Here is a 17,989-nt window from a genome sequence, read left to right as displayed (position 1 = left end):
TTGCCTTCTGTTTCTTCTTCTCTTTCCTTCTCTTCCTCCAGTAAAACAATTCTGCCGGGCGCTTTGGAAATAGCTGACGACACGGGATAATGTGCTGAGTGGCACTATGGGCAGGCGATACCCAGGGGCTCACTATCGTCAGAGCAATTCATGTATGTATGTGAATTTTCTCCCTACCTGTACATTTGAAAGCAAAGCAAAACCTGGTAGCATCTCTTGGCTGACTTTCTGCTTTTCTGATTGCACTGCCCACCCGCTGTTGCTATAGCCTTAGTGAATTTTTTTTTGGCCAAATTTTCCAAGTTTAAAAGTGCAAAGTGGATAGGTTTTATGATCTCTGCCAATGGGAGAGCAAAGCACTTGCCATGTACTAGTTGCCAATATCACTGTTTGAATTTCTCAGGTAACTTTGATAAGACTGCACGGTTGGAATCAGGTGCACTAAATTTTCACGCCATGTTTTCTATTGCATGCTGTGGCGTACGTCCATCTGTCCATACCTTTGCCTAAGCAGGTTTGGCTCCACAGCTTGGGAGAGGCAGGCATTTCCGGAGGCCCTGAGACCAGCAAAATGTCCACTATACTCCTAACATCACTGAGATGATCATTTCTCATTAAGCATGAGAAGATCAAAGGCAGCATGAGAATTATAAGGTTGCACACCCTGCCTCTCCCATGAAGAGGGGGCAACTGAATTTGCCTTTGCTGAGATTCTCTAAAATCCTGGAGCTGGCAGTACACAAACACACACAGACAGACACCATGCAGACATACACACAAAAGAGTCCTGCTAGGTTTGAGGAGGTGATGGGCCCTCTGTGTTACCCTGGCTGCCCTTTTTATCCCCATGCTACTCTGCTGAATCATCATTATCAACATCACCTCCATATTCATCCAGACAGCCCTCTGGGCAAATGGAGATGGCTGGTGCTTCACCCGTGTGTCCATCCAACCTTCCACTTGTTAAAAAGCAACAAAAAGAGGAATGGGTGTTGTGGTGGCTCACCTCTGCCCTGGTATGCCTATGCAAGCTGGCGGTGCTACAGCATCTGCTTCTTGCTGAACTGGACCTCTCCTTACTATCACATGCTGTTGTCTTTGGCATTCTTTGCCCCACCCCAGTCTGTGGGACTCCAGGATTAGGCCTTAAAGTCCGGCTCTAACAGAGGGCAGCTTTAGATCTTACAGAAGCAAAAGACAGGCTCAAGCATTTCTGGCCACTTCTTTTTTGTACTTCCTATTAAATGTCTGGAGCGAAAGCTCATGTATCTCCCACATAATGAGACGTGGAAGCTACTGACAGAGGTAACATTGCTTCTTCCCCTACATGATGCTGCGGTGCTTTTCTGTGTTGTTCATGAGTTCTTGCCCTCATGAAATATCAGCACAGACTTAATGAGTTGCAAAATCAGGCATGTTGAATGAACACATCTAAGATAAAGGTAAAGGGGCCCCTGACCATCAGGTCCAGTCGTGTCCGACTCTGGGGTTGCGGCGCTCATCTCGCTCTATAGGCCGAGGGAGACAGCGTTTGTCCGCAGACAGCTTCCGGGTCATGTGGCCAGCATGACAAAGCTGCTTCTGGCGAACCAGAGCAGCGCACGGAAACGCCGTTTACCTTCCCGCCAGAGCGGTCCCTATTTATCTACTTGCACTTTGATGTGCTTTCGAACTGCAGGAGCTGGGACCGAGCAACGGGAGCTCACCCCATTGCAGGGATTTGAACCGCCGACCTTCTGATCAGCAAGCCCTCCTAGACTCTGTGGTTTAACCCACAGCGCCACCTGGGCCCTTGCTATATGGACAGATGAAATATCAGCACAGACTTAATGAGTTGCAAATCAGGCATGTTGAATGAACACATCTAAGATACACCCTCATAACCCCTGTTCTCCATAAGCCGTGCCCCTGTTCTAGCTGAGAAATATTTTGTGTTGAGTTACCCCTTTCCAGTGTAAACTCGCTGCATGCTTATTGTGTCTGTCCTGCTGAAAGGCAGTTCAGGTAATACCACCGCAGCTGACCCCGCTTGACTTTGGTCTCGCGTCAAGGTCAGTTTTCCGTAAAAGGTTCAAAGACCTCTTTAAAGTTTGCAGCCTGTCCCTTTCATCTCCTTGAAATGGCAGGTGACAAGTGGCTATCCCTGTGGCTACTTAACTGCTAGTGATAATCCTTGAGCCTTAAGGCTTGCTATATTCCAAGCTATGTCAAATAATCTTCTCAAGAGGCAGTACATGAAAAGTTCCTTGTGACTTCCCCCCTCCCTGAAAAGCCTCTCTTGTGTTAAGTCTTGGTATTTTTTTGTTTATGCCCTAGGCTACTAAGATAATGCCATCTACCTTTTCTCCCTTTTACTGTATAGTGTTCTTAGGAATCATAGATTCATACCGGTAGAACTGTAGAGTTGGAAGGGACCGTGAGGGTCATCTAGTTGAATGCGTTGCACTGCAGGAATCTCAACTAAAGCATACAGGACAGGTGCCCATTAAATTTCTGCTTAAAAGCCTCCAAGGAAGGAGAATCCACTACCTTCCGAGGATGTCTGTTCCACTGTCAAGCAGCTCTTATTTCAGAATTCATCTCTTCTGTATGTTCAGAATGTTAATTTTGTATTCTTGTGTAGAGGAAATCCAAATCCTTGGATGCAGGCAATTTAATTATTACTGTGATATGAATTGAGGGGGAAAGTAGAAGCAGGTACAGGTAGGGAAACTTAGCAAAGTTTTTCTTTTTTCTGTAGCAAGGCTACTTCTTCATTACATTTACACTGTTACAGTGATGCGAATGCTGCTTCAGGTATAGAAGAAAAGAGAAGAGAAGAGTTTGGATTTGATATCCCGCTTTATCACTACCCTAAGGAGTCTCAAAGCAGCTAACAATCTCCTTTCCCTTCCTCCCCCACAACAAACACTCTGTGAGGTGAGTGAGGCTGAGGGACTTCAGAGAAGTGTGACTAGCCCAAGGTCACCCAGCAGCTGCATGTGGAGGAGCGGGGAAGCGAACCCCGTTCACCAGATTATGAGTCTTACCTCTCTTAACCACTACACCACACTGGCTCTCTCTAGTAGTACAGCAGCAGTAAAGGAAAGTTGCTCTATGTTTGAAACCAGCTACTCAGAGTCTGCTACCTGTTTGCTGCTGCTGGGCAATTCTGGGTCAAGGTCAGTCCCCCTTCAGACTTTGCTTACCACCCCGTGGTCAGATTCCACCACAGTGGAAGTAGAAACGGCAGTGGAAGATGAGCCAAACACTGGAACCTGCGGAAGGGGATGTAAGAAAACTGAGTGGCAGTAGTCAGAAGGTGTTATGAGGAATGGAGCCATGCAGTGGTACTTTGCTCACGTCACAGTCGCAGGTTACCATGTAAAAAAGACAAATAAAAGAATATCTGCTTCTGCCACCCGATTGTTAGAACCTCTCGGTGTCTTTTAAATCTGCCACCTGTGCAGAAAACTTAAATGTTCAAAATAAAATAAAACCTCAGCTTCATAGGCTTTCCAGTGGAAGGTAAAGAGCTGAAGTTTTTGAATTTCAGCTCATGTGTAGTTGGCATCAACCAGCAGTAATATATATTGGTTATACTTCACAAGCTGTAACCTTTCTTCTGTTCGGTGTGATAATGCCCTCTCATCATTTTATAGCTGGCTGCAGGATATTTCGCTTTCCAGGAGGGGATTGGTGAAACATATTCTGATGTACTGAGAACTTGAAGCTTGAGAGAGTTTCAAATAGAAGACCTAATAAATTCTCTTCTTCTTAGATGTCTGCTATGAGCAGGCTTTGTGCTTTCTATAATTTAGTCCAACTTCAGCAAATTCTGCATGCCAGGAAATCCACTTTGCTTGTGTTAAGGTTTTTCCTCCCTTCAATTTGTTTGCGAAGAACTGAGCTTAAAGGGCCACCAAGAATGCTTTACGTTTTCGTTTGCTTGGCAAATATAATTTATTTTAAGAATTATTAGCATTAGAGAGAGATGCTTTGCAACATAAAAGAGCAAGACTGAGAATGCTTCTGCTTCAGAGAAGGCATCCAGCAGCCTCCACTAGCACAACTCAATATTTTGACACCGTTGTTACAGTAAATTTTGCTTAAAATATGAAATACAATTGGGAGTTAACTCTGGGAAATTCCACCTTTCTGAAATGTACATGGAGAATTTTTTTTCCTTGCTAGTGATATAGATTCTGCCCCCTGCTTCTGTATTTGCAATATTTAGTTTTACTGAATAATTTGTCCAGTGCTGTGCTGCACTGGCTTTGTTTTGCGGCTTTCTTTGTTTTTAATTTCTTAAAATGATCCCTCTTTTCAGATTTCAAATAATAATCTATTTCCTGGTCCATTGCTGAAGCCCAGTGATCCATGTCAGAAGTACCTCCAGGTCAGATGCCCTTTCAGATATTTTAATACTGTACGCATAGAATTTCTTTCTTTCCTTCTGGGCTCACAGCCTTGCATTTACAATTTTAAAAAATATATTCATTCTATCTATCTCCCTTTCCTTCGCTCTTTCTTCTGGTGTTTTCCTCTTCTTTAAAACAACGCAGCCAGTTTTTCAAAGCCAGTACAAGCACAATACTTGCCAAGTTCTTATCCATTGTTTGAAAGAATTGGGAGCAGGTTGCGGGAGCAGGCAGAGACTTCCCCTTCTCAGCGCTCGGCTTGGCCCAACTGCAGTTAACCGTGTGGCTGATGTAACAGTCAAATGTAGATGGAACTATGCATTTAACTCGACAAAAGGGTGTTTCCAAGCCCATATATGTCAAGATAACTTGAGTACAAGGCCAGAATGGGCATTTATAGGGCGGCAACTGGTGGGCTGGAGTAAGAATCAGCAGGCACCAGAAGAACTGTGTCCCTTATCCCCTTCTGCATCTTTGTTGCATCATGTTTCTCTCAAAGCTTGTAAATACTATAATACTCCAGTGATGTCGCCCTGCATAAAGCATTGTTGTGGTGCTAGTGGCTAGGACCCTGGTCCGAATCTCACCTCTGCCATGAGTTCATTTGGGTGCCCTTTTTCTTTTTCTTCTCCCTCTCCCTCTTCTTCCTCCTCCAGCCTACAATCTTCCATGCTGAGATAATACTGTAGAGTTGTCATGTATAGGAGTGTCTTGAATGTTCCACAGTGAGATAGAAATATTCAGCATAATGGAGGATGAAGTGATATTTCAGTTGGTAGAGCACAACGCTCTTAATCTCAGGCTTGAGCCCCACATTGCGCAAAAGATTCCTGCATTGCAGGGGGTTGACCTAGATGACCCTTGTGGTCTCTTCCAATTCTACAAGCTTTATAGGGCTGAATCAGTACATTACATCAAGTTCCTGCTTATTTCCCCACCCTCTTGATTTTTTTTTGTGTGTGTGTGTGCAAGATGGGGTATTTGTTCCACCATCTGGTCTCGGCACTTAGTCAGAAAAGAGATTCAGGAAGAACATTCTGACAGTAAGAGCTGTTCGACAGTGGAACAGACTGCCGCAAGAAGTGGTGGACTCTACTTCCTTGGAGGTTTTTAAGCAGAGGTTGGATGGTCATGTATGATTTAGTTGAGATTCCTGCATTGCAGGGGATTGGACTAGATGGCCCTCAGGGTCCTTTCCCATACTACATTTGTACAATAAGTCTGCCTTCATCCAAAGGAAATGCTTCCTAGGCATGGCCAATTATGGTCTAGTTCAGGCATCCCCAAACTGCGGCCCTCCAGATGTTTTGGCCTACAACTCCCATGATCCCTAGCTAACTGGACCAGTGGTCAGGGATGATGGGAATTGTAGTCCAAAACATCTGGAGGGCCGAAGTTTGGGGATGCCTGGTCTAGTTCATGGGTAGGCAAACTAAGGTTCAGGGGCTGGATCCGGCCCAATCGCCTTCTGAATCCGGCCCGTGAACGGTCTGGGAATCTGTGTGTTTTTACATGAGTAAAATGTGTCCTTTTATTTAAAATGCATCTCTGGGTTATTTGTGGGGCATAGGAAGTCGTTCATATTTCCCCCCCCAAAAAAATATAGTTCGGCTCCCCACAAGGTCTATGGGACAGTTGACCAGCCCCCTGCTGAAAAAGTTTGCTGACCCCTGGTAGTTGTACCTATACTGTCCTTATTAACTTAATAACATTGATTTGTTCAATTGTTTTAGTTTTTCATTAACAGTACTGAGAGAGAGTAAGTAATGGCCTGTCTACCTCTCTCTAAAGTTCCTGTCAAGGCACTCAGAATTATTCTCCTTGAAGCACAAATTTATGTGGCATTTATTTTGAGGATGCTGTCAGGAGGTTCGCAAGATCACTGCCCCGGGAGCATAATTTGGATCAATAAGAATGTGCAGGAATCAGACACGATATGTACACCTCAGGCATCTCTTTGACTTGCTAGGTTTTAAGCTTTGGTAAGAGAACCATCTCCCTGGTTTGATTCCTTGGGTTTCCATGTGGTCCACTCAGCTCTCGTTGCAGCTGGATCAGAAAGTGAGCAAGGAAGATAGAAATTCTGCTGTGAAAAAAAGCAGTGTCTCTAGCCATCAATTTTGGAATATGATTTAGGCTACACAGCACAGATGATTCACTCCTCAGATAGGGTCGATTTTACGGAGTTCAGCCTCGGGTGATTTCTCTTTAGCTCACCAATTTTTTTTCATTTTTCTTCTCCTTCTCTACCTTTGTCTTTCAGGGGCACGTGGGGTTTTGTCATTGCTTTCTTTGGTTAATAATGGATTAGAAAATTGGAAAGTAGACTACAACATGGTGCTGAGGTGAAAGCCCTTGACTGACACAGGGTCTTTCTGGGCCATGAATCTTTATTATCTTGAACTCCTAGAGGCACTGTTACACAGAAATGTAAGCTTCCATCTTTTTATTAAGCTGTGCAAGGCGGTGAGAATATTAGCAGCCCTAACCTTGGTGAAGTTAGGTGATTTTAGACTCATGGTCTTTCAGTGTCTGTGTCTTTAGATTGCAATATGTATCGCTTCACATTTTAAAAAATGTGGTAGGCAGCTGTCGTTTGTTTGGGGGTCCTGGACCTCGCCCCCAAAGTCCTGCCTCGGTGGCCCCACCGTGTACTGTAGCCTTCCAACGTGCTTTCCAATATTCTACAGATGAAAATAAGGATGGTGTGGTAGGATGTATGCAGAAAGGCTAAAACCAACAACGTGGTGAAGATGTACAGACAGGGCAGTTCTTACATTAACATTTGAGTTACTAATTCCACTGGCACAAATCCATTTCAGGCACCACGTACATTTTCAGGTCAACAGTAATGCCAGAAGGAAGAGGTCGAAGTAGAAAAAGGTGTAAGAAACTTTATAGAGTTGAATCGGTACATTAGATCAAGTGAAGTCCAATTGCGGCTACACATAGCTATGCAGATTGTCCTGGATTCAAGCCCCGGCATCTTAGGTACACCTGGGAAATATTCCTGTCAGTCAGTGTGAACGATACTAGCTATACAGATCAGTGGCCAGACTCAGTAAAAGGCAGGTTTGTATGTTCCTAAATGCCTGAAATTTTAGTTTGTTAGTTTTGACAACATTCACGTATCAGTGCCTTTTAACATAATGAATCCAAAGGATGTGTTAAAGAATAGAAGCCTGGTATATTATACAGTGATTTCCTCGGTGCGGCAAGACATAATATTCTGTCACAATTTATTTGCTAAATAAGGGTGTGTGTGAACTGATAAAGAGTGAGGAACAGAGAAATCAAAGTAGGGAGGAAGAGAATATAGACAGCATTCCCATTATTGGCTTTGACAACTGGAGTGTGTCTTGATGCTGAATTAGTGTTCCCAGTATCAAAGCTGTAATAAAAGAGAAAACAAAGGGGTAAACAGCTGAAGTGATTCTCAAAGGTTTTTCAAAGGAGAGGTCCATGACACCAGAAACTTTGTCAACCAGATCTGACAGTCTAGCATTTTTCTTGCTTCCCCCACCCCCTGCCGCCTCTTGTTTTCAACATTAAAAGGTAAAGGTAAAGGTAAAGGGGCCCCTGACCATCAGGTCCAGTCGTGTCCGACTCTGGGGTTGCGGCGCTCATCTCGCTCTATAGGCCGAGGGAGCCGGCGTTTGTCCTCAGACAGCTTCCGGGTCATGTGGCCAGCATGACAAAGCTGCTTCTGGCGAACCAGAGCAGCGCACAGAAACGCCGTTTACCTTCCCGCCGGAGCGGTCCCTATTTATCTACTTGCACTTTGATGTGCTTTCGAACTGCTAGGTGGGCAGGTTTTCAACATTGCATAACCCTAAAATGAATGAGCCATCTGCTTCATGCAAATCTGTTTTGACAAACAGAAGAGCGCTAGCTATGATGTGCAGACTGACCAGCACCAGACTATTTATTCAGCTGGATGTGTTTGCCCATCCCTGCCCGTTTTAATTAAAAATTTCTATAATCACTTAGCAAAATAAAAAAATTCCTTCAATAGCACCTTAAAGGCCAACTAAGTTTATATTTTGGTATGAGCTTTCGTGTGCATGCACACTTCTTCAGATACACTAGAAACAGAAGTGTCAGACCCTATATATATACAGAGGGTGGTGGGGGTGGGTGGGAATGGGAGATGGGCTGATGGGAGTGGTAAACCTGTAGATGGGTGTTAATGGCTGCTGATGGCTGCAATTAGTCCTGGGCTGAGGTGCTAAAGAAAGCTTGATCATGCATAATGAGATAAGAATCCGATATCTCTATTCATCCCAGGTGCTTCATCCCAGACTGGAAAGGGAAGTTGCTGAATTGGAAATCATTGGAAATCATTACCAAGCTTAAAACCATGGAAGCACCTGGGATGAATAGAGATATCGGATTCTTATCTCATTATGCATGATCAAGCTTTCTTTAGCACCTCAGCCCAGGACTAATTGCAGCCATCAGCAGCCATTAACACCCATCTACAGGTTTACCACTCCCATCAGCCCATCTCCCATTCCCACCCACCCCCACCACCCTCTGTATATATATAGGGTCTGACACTTCTGTTTCTAGTGTATCTGAAGAAGTGTGCATGCACACGAAAGCTCATACCAAAATATAAACTTAGTTGGTCTTTGAGGTGCTACTGAAGGAATTTTTTTATTTTGCTTCGACTCAGACCAACACGGCTACCTACCTGTAACTATAATCACTTAGGTATCTCTTTTCTTATTCAGCAAACTGAAGCCCACGAACCAGAGCCGCTTCACATGTTTGCATGGCACCTTGGGTTTATTAGTGTTTTGTCATGACAAGCAAAGTATGAAAGAAGAGCATGCGTCTCAGATTGGTTCTGAATTCCTGGCACATGGCCATTATGTGATAGAGATTCACGTTTCCCAATTACGTTTCCTAAAGCCACTGAAGTCTCACGCAGGATTTAGCCCTTTGTGTTTGCTGTAGGAAACTCCAGTGAAAACAATGGTGTATCTGCAGTGCCATGTGAAAAACAATTATGCCTCGTTTTGTTCTTTAGTGATACTGAAATCCCACTGAAGCTCCTATCCTATTGACCAAGTAAAGTTAGTGGCAGTCTTGATTTTTGTAGCTTAACTGAAAAGTCAAAATAGCACCTGGAGAGTGTTAAGAAGATGAATATGAAGACATATGGTTATTTTTTTTCCTGATGACTGATGCTCAGAAGTTGTCAGTTTAGTGTACATCACTTCTTCCATTTCATGTTCCTGAAACACAACAACCTACTTTCTTCTCATTCCCTTCTTAATATCTCCCCCACCCCACTTTATAAATGTTACTCCTATTTTTATAGAGTCCCCACCTCTTTTTTCCTTATTTGTGATGAATGGGGGGGGGACAACTGTTAATTTTAAAAAGTGATAGGGACCGGAGTGAGGAAAAGCAGACTCCTTCCACATGCAATCTGCTGGCCAAAGCATTACCACTCTGTGGTGGTGGTTTTTGTGCCTTTAAAGGGAAATTAGGGAAATCTGTGGAGGATGGGTCTATCAACAGCTCTTGAACCATGAATGTTATATGCAGCCTTCCACAGTCCTGGAAGTTATACTTCTGAATATCTGGGGATAAACATGTGTATCTGAAGAAGTGTGCATGCACACAAAAGCTCATACCAATTACAAACTTAGTTGGTCTCTAAGGTGCTACTGGAAGGAATTTTTTTTATTTTGTTTGGGGATAAACAATGAGGGAAGACGCTTCTTTTCATGTCCTGCTTGTAGGTTTCTCTGGTTGTCCACTCTTGGAAGGAAGGTTCTGATTGTGCAAAGCTCTTCCTTTAATAAATAATGATAAAGTTCTGAAGGCCCACCCAGAACCCTCTTTCTATTCTGCCCTTCATCAGAGGATCACAGGGTAGTTTACAATACAAAAACATAAAAATACATACCATAGTAACAGACAAAATCAATACCCGCTCTCCCCAATTTAAAAGGCCATATATTATTCTTAAATACACCTTACCAGGGCAGTGCCTTGTCAGTCTTCACCAATGCACTCTTATTTTAGTATTGTTATACTGCAAAACTGGGTGAAAAAGCAGTAATCAAAAAGCCTATAGTGAGATTTTGCTGTGTTCTTCCCCTACGAAGAATGCATGAACCAGGGGAGGGAAACTTCTGGGCCTCCAGATGTGGTGGGCCAGGAATCCAACTCCCATCAGTACCAGCCAGCATGGCCAATGGTCAGGATGAAGAGAGCTGTTGTCCAAACATCACCTGGAACCACAAGTTTCCCACCCCTGACATAAACCTTTCAATTTCCCTCCTCAGTTGTATGAACCTTTGTGGAGATTGGCATATCTGCGACCTGCCATTAAATTCAAGATGTTGCTGCTTATTTCATGGGTGGATACAGTGAGGGGGGGAAGTATTTGATCCCCTGCTTTTGTCTTCTGGGTTTCTGGGGTTTTTCCTGTTGTTATTCTGTCTCTCACAGCTACAATAAACCTACCATTAAAATTATGGACTGGTCATTTCTTCGTCAGAGGGCAAACGGGCAAATTTAGCAGGGGATCAAATACTTCCCCCCCCCTCACTGTATGCATGCAGGCTTTTCAATCCTGCTTCCAAGCACACTTAACACCAGGTGATTATTATGCTTAAGGATACCTCATGAGTGTTTGTTTCTGCTACTTCCCTAGTTGACTCCGGTGTGGAAACCTTGGCAGGTTTTATGGCAAGCAACAGCGCGACGGACATTGTGAATCGGAACGGTCCTGCCACTCCGCCCAACACACTCCACCTGCGCTCCTCTCACAACGAGCTGCTGAATGCTGAAATCAAGCACACAGAAGTCAAGAACAGCACCCCTCCAAAATGCAGGAAAAAATATGCACTGACTAACATCCAGACAGCCATGGGCCTTTCTGATCCTGCTGCGCAGCCCCTGCTGGGCAACAATTCTTCCAACATAAAGCTGGTGAAGAATGGAGAAAACCAGCTTAGGAAAGCAGCGGAGCAGGGGCAGCAGGATCCTAACAAGAACCTGACCTCTCCTACGACTACCGCGGGCATCAACATAACTTCTGAGAAGTTGGAGGGGAAAGAGCCAAACCAGGAGGATTCCTCAGGCAGCGAAATACTACCGACACAACGGCGGAGAACCAAGAGCTTCCTAAATTACTATGCAGATCTCGAGACATCGGCAAGGGACGTTGAGCAGAATTTGGGGAATAGCCAAGTGGCAGGGGAGGAGAAACTGTCCTCGCAGTGCAATAGCCAGGCTTCCACAGTGATTGTTAATGGGGATGCCTTGCTTCGGAAACAAAACAAGCCAGCGAGTCCGGAAGACGGACAGGTAGCGACCATATCGTCAAGCCCGGAAACAAAAAAGGATCATCCTAAAACTGGTGCCAAAACAGACTGTGCGCTACATAGGATTCAGAACCTGGCTCCGAGCGACGAAGACTCTAGTTGGACAACGCTGTCTCAGGACAGTGCATCTCCGAGTTCCCCAGATGAAACAGGTACAGATGCTTCTTTTGTATGTTGTGGGTGCGTGGGAAGGCAAAATGGTATGTGCTTGAGTAAATCCTTGCAACGAGTGAGGTTTGGGCCAGTATATCAGTTGGCTTCAAGGAATGCAGCTGAGATTGCAAATTTTGCCAAGCTTAAGTGTTTATCTTTATAGTGGGACTGTCTACCCTTTAGCGATGCAATAACTCACCTTAAGAAAAGTTTAATTCTTTTGGTCATATAAATGGCTGTGATAAAACTAAAGAAAGTTCAGCTAGCCTGTTAATAACGATCAAATGACAGTGTTAATGATTCTGTCCAGTTGCTACACAAAGTTCTTGTTTTAAAACTCAGAGCTTTTTTTCCTGGTACTTTCTGCTTTGCATTTAAATTTAAATTGTGGCAGCTCAATCCTAATCACATTTATTTTCAAAATGTGCCTTTGAGTTCTGTGGGACTTTGCTTCCTGATAAGTATTTTTAGGGTGGAGCTTTGAACTGTTACAGAATTAACCATCAATAATCTTCAATAGGCAAAGCGGTGCTGCAGTAATACATAGGATTGCATCCAATTCTGGCTATCTGCTAATGGAAACACTTCCGCAAGATGGGGTATCTGATATTTGTAAAGTCTTCCTATGCAGACTTCTATCTCCTGAGGATTGTGGGATCCTCTGGGACAGAACGGGATATGACATAAAGGGCTTCTGCAGTTGATCGGCGTATGGGGATTGTTTAGAATCCGCTAGTCTGTTTATATATTTTAAAGTCACGCTGTTAGCTTTCCTGTCTATATCATGTGAAGATAGTGAATTATAGACAATAGAAAGTGAACGGGTTCCCCCCCCCCAAGCTTTTACTTGTCAAACTCGTGAGTGTTTGTAGTGATGGAACCACACAAATAGGTATCACAAGGACAAGTGATACTTTCAGTTTTATTTTTGTTTGTAACCCATGTGATGGCACGTCCACACAGCAAGCTGTTGGCGTGAAAAGCCTCCACAACATGATGGTGGCAATGCCAACATGCTCCCATTTCCCCCCCCCCCATTGAGTTATGTTGGTGTGATTCAAATGACAACAGTTGCATTTGGGGGGAAAGGGTCTCAACAGCTTGGTGTATGATAATGCTCCTGTGTAGTTATGTTTCAAACGTTGCCCATCCCACTGATTCGGCCCTTGGCGTTTGTTCTCCATAGGTGAGGTATAAGCAGCCGCAGGATTGACTCCAAGCCCAGAGGGCGATCTAGCGAAAGCCTGTCGCTTCTTGGGTTGTTTTCTCCTTGTTCCACCTTTTTGTCTCCTCTCCATACCCCATATCTTAGTGTTGCTGCCTGCTTTTAACCCAGTTATTTATCAGGTTTTGCCCAAATCACCCACTGTTGCTACTCATGCCCTGCTTCTCCCTTTCTTCCCTTTCCACTTACTCTTCCAAACCTTTTGCATCCCTTCTCTTAAATCCTCTGCTGCACCTCTGTATCCCAGAGGTGCTGGGCTCCGGCCCCAGCCCAAGTATCTGTTGCTAAGGAAAAAGAGAAGAAAGAGAAGGCAATCATAATTCAGACCACGCTTTTAAAAACATGGTTTTCAGGTTTCCCCAAAGCTATGAAACAAGACATTGAAATATGAGTGAATTTGGCCTGATAAATCTATGCTTCAGCATTTTTTTTAAAAAAGCAGCATAGAATTCCTGCCAAAATTGTCTACTTGATATATGCTCCTAAGTGGATACTTAAATCTGTAAAAAGAAGGGAAGGGGCTGCCATTCCTCCCAGTGGAATGGAATCCAGCAGCTGCTAGACTATCTAGCAAATTTAGAGTGCTTCAGTGTGTTTAAAACTGTGCTTCTGCATAATGTTGCATTAATGTGCAAGCGATCTAATTCCAACGGCTATATGCAAAGAGGATGCCCGATGCTGGGGCAAACCCATAGCCTTATTTCCTTTCCTGAATAGCAATGTTAGACACATAAAGGATAAAGCTGTGACAGTCCATCAGGTAAGTAGCCTCAAAATTGACGCACATGTGAGGGAAGCTGGAATTACAAGTGTCATTCCTAGTGAGATACAGCGCTGATTGGGATTGCCTTGTTTTTGCAATCCTCTGACTTATCCCAAATAGATTTCCCCTCCCCATGAACCCCAACTAAAATATGTCACAAAATATATATTTCAAATGAAATAATGAAGTGGGAGGACAGGAAGCACGAGGCACCTGTGTGTTCTGTGTTCTGTTCTCCTTGTACCTGTGTCCTTGCAGAAGGCATTGTAGGAAACTGAACTGACAGAGCCATTATCAGATGATAAATTGATTGCTTGACAGGTTTGCCCCTATTGATGCTTAGAACAAAGCATCCTTGGAACAAGTGCTGTGATGCAGACATCTGTATTATCTGGTGGTTGTGTTTATTTGTTTAATTTAGTTGTTCAATTTATATCCTGCCCTTCATCAATTCCGCTGATTGCAGAACTGGTTACGTCTTAGCACACATTTTATACAATAAAATGTAAATAACTGCTATCCTCTAGCATACAGCAGATACCAATATAATGGTCACATGCACACACCATATATTTATAAAGCACTTTTATGCCACTTCAACAATCTCAGAGGTTTCTGGAAACTGTAGTTTGTTAAGGGGGCTGGGAATGGTAGCTGAGCATCCTTAACAAGCTAAAGTTCCCAGGATTCTCCATGACTGTTAGAGTAGCACAAGAGTGTTTTATATGTATTGTGTGGATAATTCAGCAGTAGCCAGTAGATAATTTACTCACCCCCCTGCCAAAAGCCTGAGCAGCCAAAAGCCTGAACAGCAAAAAACAAATACTGGCAAATGTGGTCATAAACAGGAATTGGCTCCAAGGTCAACAGGTCAACAGATTAAAAGGTCCCAGGTGGAAGCTACAAAGCAAAGGAAAGAGAACAAAGAAATGATGCAACAGTAACATCTTTAAAGTCAGGTGACACTGCAGACTAGTTTATATGAGGTGGCATATGTCAAAGCATTACCTGAGCTGAGGACATTTCAGTGTTCCCTAGAACAGTGTTTTTCAACCACTGTTCCGCGGCACACTAGTGTGCCGCGAGATGTTGCCTGATGTGCCGTGGGAGAATTACTTTATATATAGTCAATATAGGCACAGAGTTAATTTTTTTAACATTTTCTAATGGTGGTGTGCCTCCTGATTTTTTTCATGAAACAAGTGTGCCTTTGCCCCAAAAGGTTGAAAAACACTGCCCTAGAATATCCTGAGCTCCCTTCCTCACCCTTTTCACTTTACTAGTCTCTTCCCTGACCTTTGACCTGCTTGTTTTTGTTGGTGCAATATATATATATATATATATATATATATATATATATATATATATATATATATATATGAATTCCTGGATGCCAGAATCCAAACTGGGGACAACAAAATATGCAGCAAATTAAAGCATGGAAATATAAGCTGTTAGAACTTTAAAATAGACCCTTCTAAGTGAGTTCCAAAATGTCCCCTTAAAATGTTGCTTTCCAAAAATTTCCCTCTTCCCCAGCATAGGAGAAGACCACACCTTTGGTAAGTTAAAAATGGCTTACTTACAAACTGTTCAAAGTCCAGACTCATATGCTTGAGAAAAGATTTCACGGGCAGCAGAACTGAGCTTAGTGGTGAAAGTTCCTAAATGATTGTATGGGAACTCAAGCGACTGGTGAGAACCATGCGGTTTGAGCTGGAGCAACTAGCTCAAACCATGTCACATGCTGAGCTTCTCAGGTAGCCTGGGAAGTACAAAGGCTTGGTGATCTAGTTCCTCCCAAGGTGAGGGGAAGTAAGGTAAAGGTAAAGTAGACCCCTGGTCGGTTAGGTTGCGGCGCTCATCTCACTTCAGGCCGAGGGAGCAGGCGTTTGTCCACAGACAGCTTTCCGGGTCATGAGACCAGCATGACTAAACCGATTCTGGAGCAACAGAACACCGTGATGGAAACCAGAGCGCACGGAAACACCGTTCACCTTCCTGCTACAGTACCTATTTATCTACAGTGGTATCTTGGTTTACAACCATAATCCGTTCCGGAGGTCCGGTTGTAAACCAAAACAGGTTGTAACCCAAGGCGCACTTTCACCAATGGGGCCACCCTCCCAAAATTGGTTGCAAACCCCCCCCCCCAAAGGGTTGTAATCCACACAAAAAAGGGGGACACACGTGGTTGTAATCTGAAACGGTTATAATCCAAAGCGGTTGCAAACTAAGGTACCACTGTACTTGCATATCATGCAGTTTTCTTATATTTTGTACAACTTGGTCACTATTTCTGTTGGACTGGATGTAGATGGAACAAAGCAATGAAATCCTTGTGTTCCCTTGATAACTTTCATTCTTTCAAAGCGTCGTTTTAGGAACATGTCTTCTTTTCTGCACTCCTCATTTGTTGAAAATAAGAACTGGATAGAAGGGATGTTATCTTGGCACCAGGTTAACAGTTCCAGCAGTGTAATAAGTTTGTTTGATATGTATTTTGTTGTAATGTTCATCAAATGAAGTACTAGCAAGAATTCTTTCAAAGTGTTAATTCTATCATGCAAGCTATCACTCCGCTTTGGAACACATTTTTAAAAGAAAAGCCTGACTAGCTTTTCAGACACCTTTTAATTGAATAACTTTCTAAAGAAATGTCTGAAGCACCCTAACTGATATTATAGTTAAGTCTTTTTCATTCCCTTACATTTTACTCCAAGAAGACCCATTTATCCTAAATAGAACCCAATAAAGCAGACATGTATGTACAAAATATTTTTATGTGATCCCATTGAGATCGCAAGATGAAATTTAGCAGGTAGTGCTTGGAAATATTAAATAAGCAATATATTTTTTTGAAAAATTTAATCATAATTCTATTTTTTTATTTTGTAACTTATTTAAAGTAAGTCCATCATGTGACATATCATGAAAGCCTATGAAGTTCTGAAGAGATTGGTGTTTTTAGTTTTGACGTATCTCAGCTCTGGCCTGAGCTATTAAGGTTTTCGTGTAGTACGGCACAGCCAAAATTGTCATTTAATTTTTTTTCAAACCCTCATAACTCACAGACGGAATGAGATAAATAATTAAAATTTTAGATTTAAACTTAGTTTTGATCATTCAGCAATTGTACAAAATATTAAGAAAGTTGGATGACATGAGGTAAAAAAGTTTGGATCACTTGATATGGAATGACCCTGGTGTGCTTTTGAAGCTGGGACAGAGCAATGGGAGCTCACCCTGTCGCACAGATTCAAACTGCCAACCTTCCGATCGGCAAGCCCAAGAGGCTCAGTGGTTTAGACCACAGCACCACCCGCATCCCTGAGGGGAAGTAGACTTAGCTAAGCATGGCAGGACAGTTTACTCTATGGCAGGTATCCCCAAACTTCGGCCCTCCAGATGTTTTGGACTACAATTCCCATGATCCCTGACCACTGGTCCTGTTAGCTATGGATCATGGGAGTTGTAGGCCAAAACATCTGGAGGGCTGCAGTTTGGGGGTGCCTGCTCTATGGTATTAACTCCTTCGTGTGTTGCTTTTTGACTTAACCATGTTGGTTATTTGAGACAGGTTATCCTAAAGTTTTGTCTCGCTTGAAGCTATTGGCTAATCTAGTCTGATGGATTATTATTAATAATATTAATATTAATAAATTGCTTTATTATTAACTGTTCACCCCAAGGTGAACAGCCTTTCAAAACAACATTAAAATCCAAAATTACAATCACAGGAATAAGGTGGCTCCCTAAATATATGCACCTTAAGTGTCAAATACCAGGGTAAAGACTTAGGAGTTTACAGTCAGGAGTGTAATGCCCCTCTTGCGGCCATTGTCTTAGCTGTTCTAATATTATAGAGAGGTTGATGTGACATAGGGGTGTCAGCCCATAGCAAAGGGGCCTGAGTATTAAAGGACAGTGATATTGGCTGGGTCAGGGCTTTTGGAGCCTTGTAAAAGTTTCCACATTAGTGGAATCCATCCCATGACTCCATCTCATGACTCCATCTAAGAAGTTTTAGAAGGCCTAGAATTCTGTACTAAAATCAGTTGGACATGAACGTCCTGGAGGCATTATAGACTAGAGCGTC

General features: G+C 43.1%; 1 protein-coding gene across 9 annotated transcripts in view; it reads left to right on the top strand.

Moving 5' to 3' along the window:
* The window catches only part of APBB2 (amyloid beta precursor protein binding family B member 2), a 192,560-nt gene that overhangs the window by 83,875 nt on the left and 90,696 nt on the right, over window positions 1-17,989 (top strand). For 4 of the 9 annotated variants that reach the window (XM_035112954.2, XM_035112959.2, XM_035112950.2 and 1 more), the window contains exons 3-4: window positions 42-152; window positions 11,077-11,901. In XM_035112954.2, coding sequence (XP_034968845.2) covers window positions 107-152; window positions 11,077-11,901 — 871 coding nt within the window. In that variant the 5' untranslated portion in view covers window positions 42-106. Of the gene's footprint in view, window positions 1-41; window positions 157-1,763; window positions 2,920-4,309; window positions 4,379-11,076; window positions 11,902-17,989 lie in introns of those variants that run through there. The other 5 variants (XM_035112961.2, XM_035112957.2, XM_035112960.2 and 2 more) reach the window with 3 other exon arrangements.

This window comes from Zootoca vivipara, chromosome 9 (genome assembly GCF_963506605.1).
Source record: "Zootoca vivipara chromosome 9, rZooViv1.1, whole genome shotgun sequence".
In the NCBI taxonomy this organism is placed as follows: domain Eukaryota; kingdom Metazoa; phylum Chordata; class Lepidosauria; order Squamata; family Lacertidae; genus Zootoca; species Zootoca vivipara.
The sequence above is the reverse complement of the archived record's forward strand: the minus strand, read 5'-3'. Positions and strand labels throughout refer to the sequence as shown.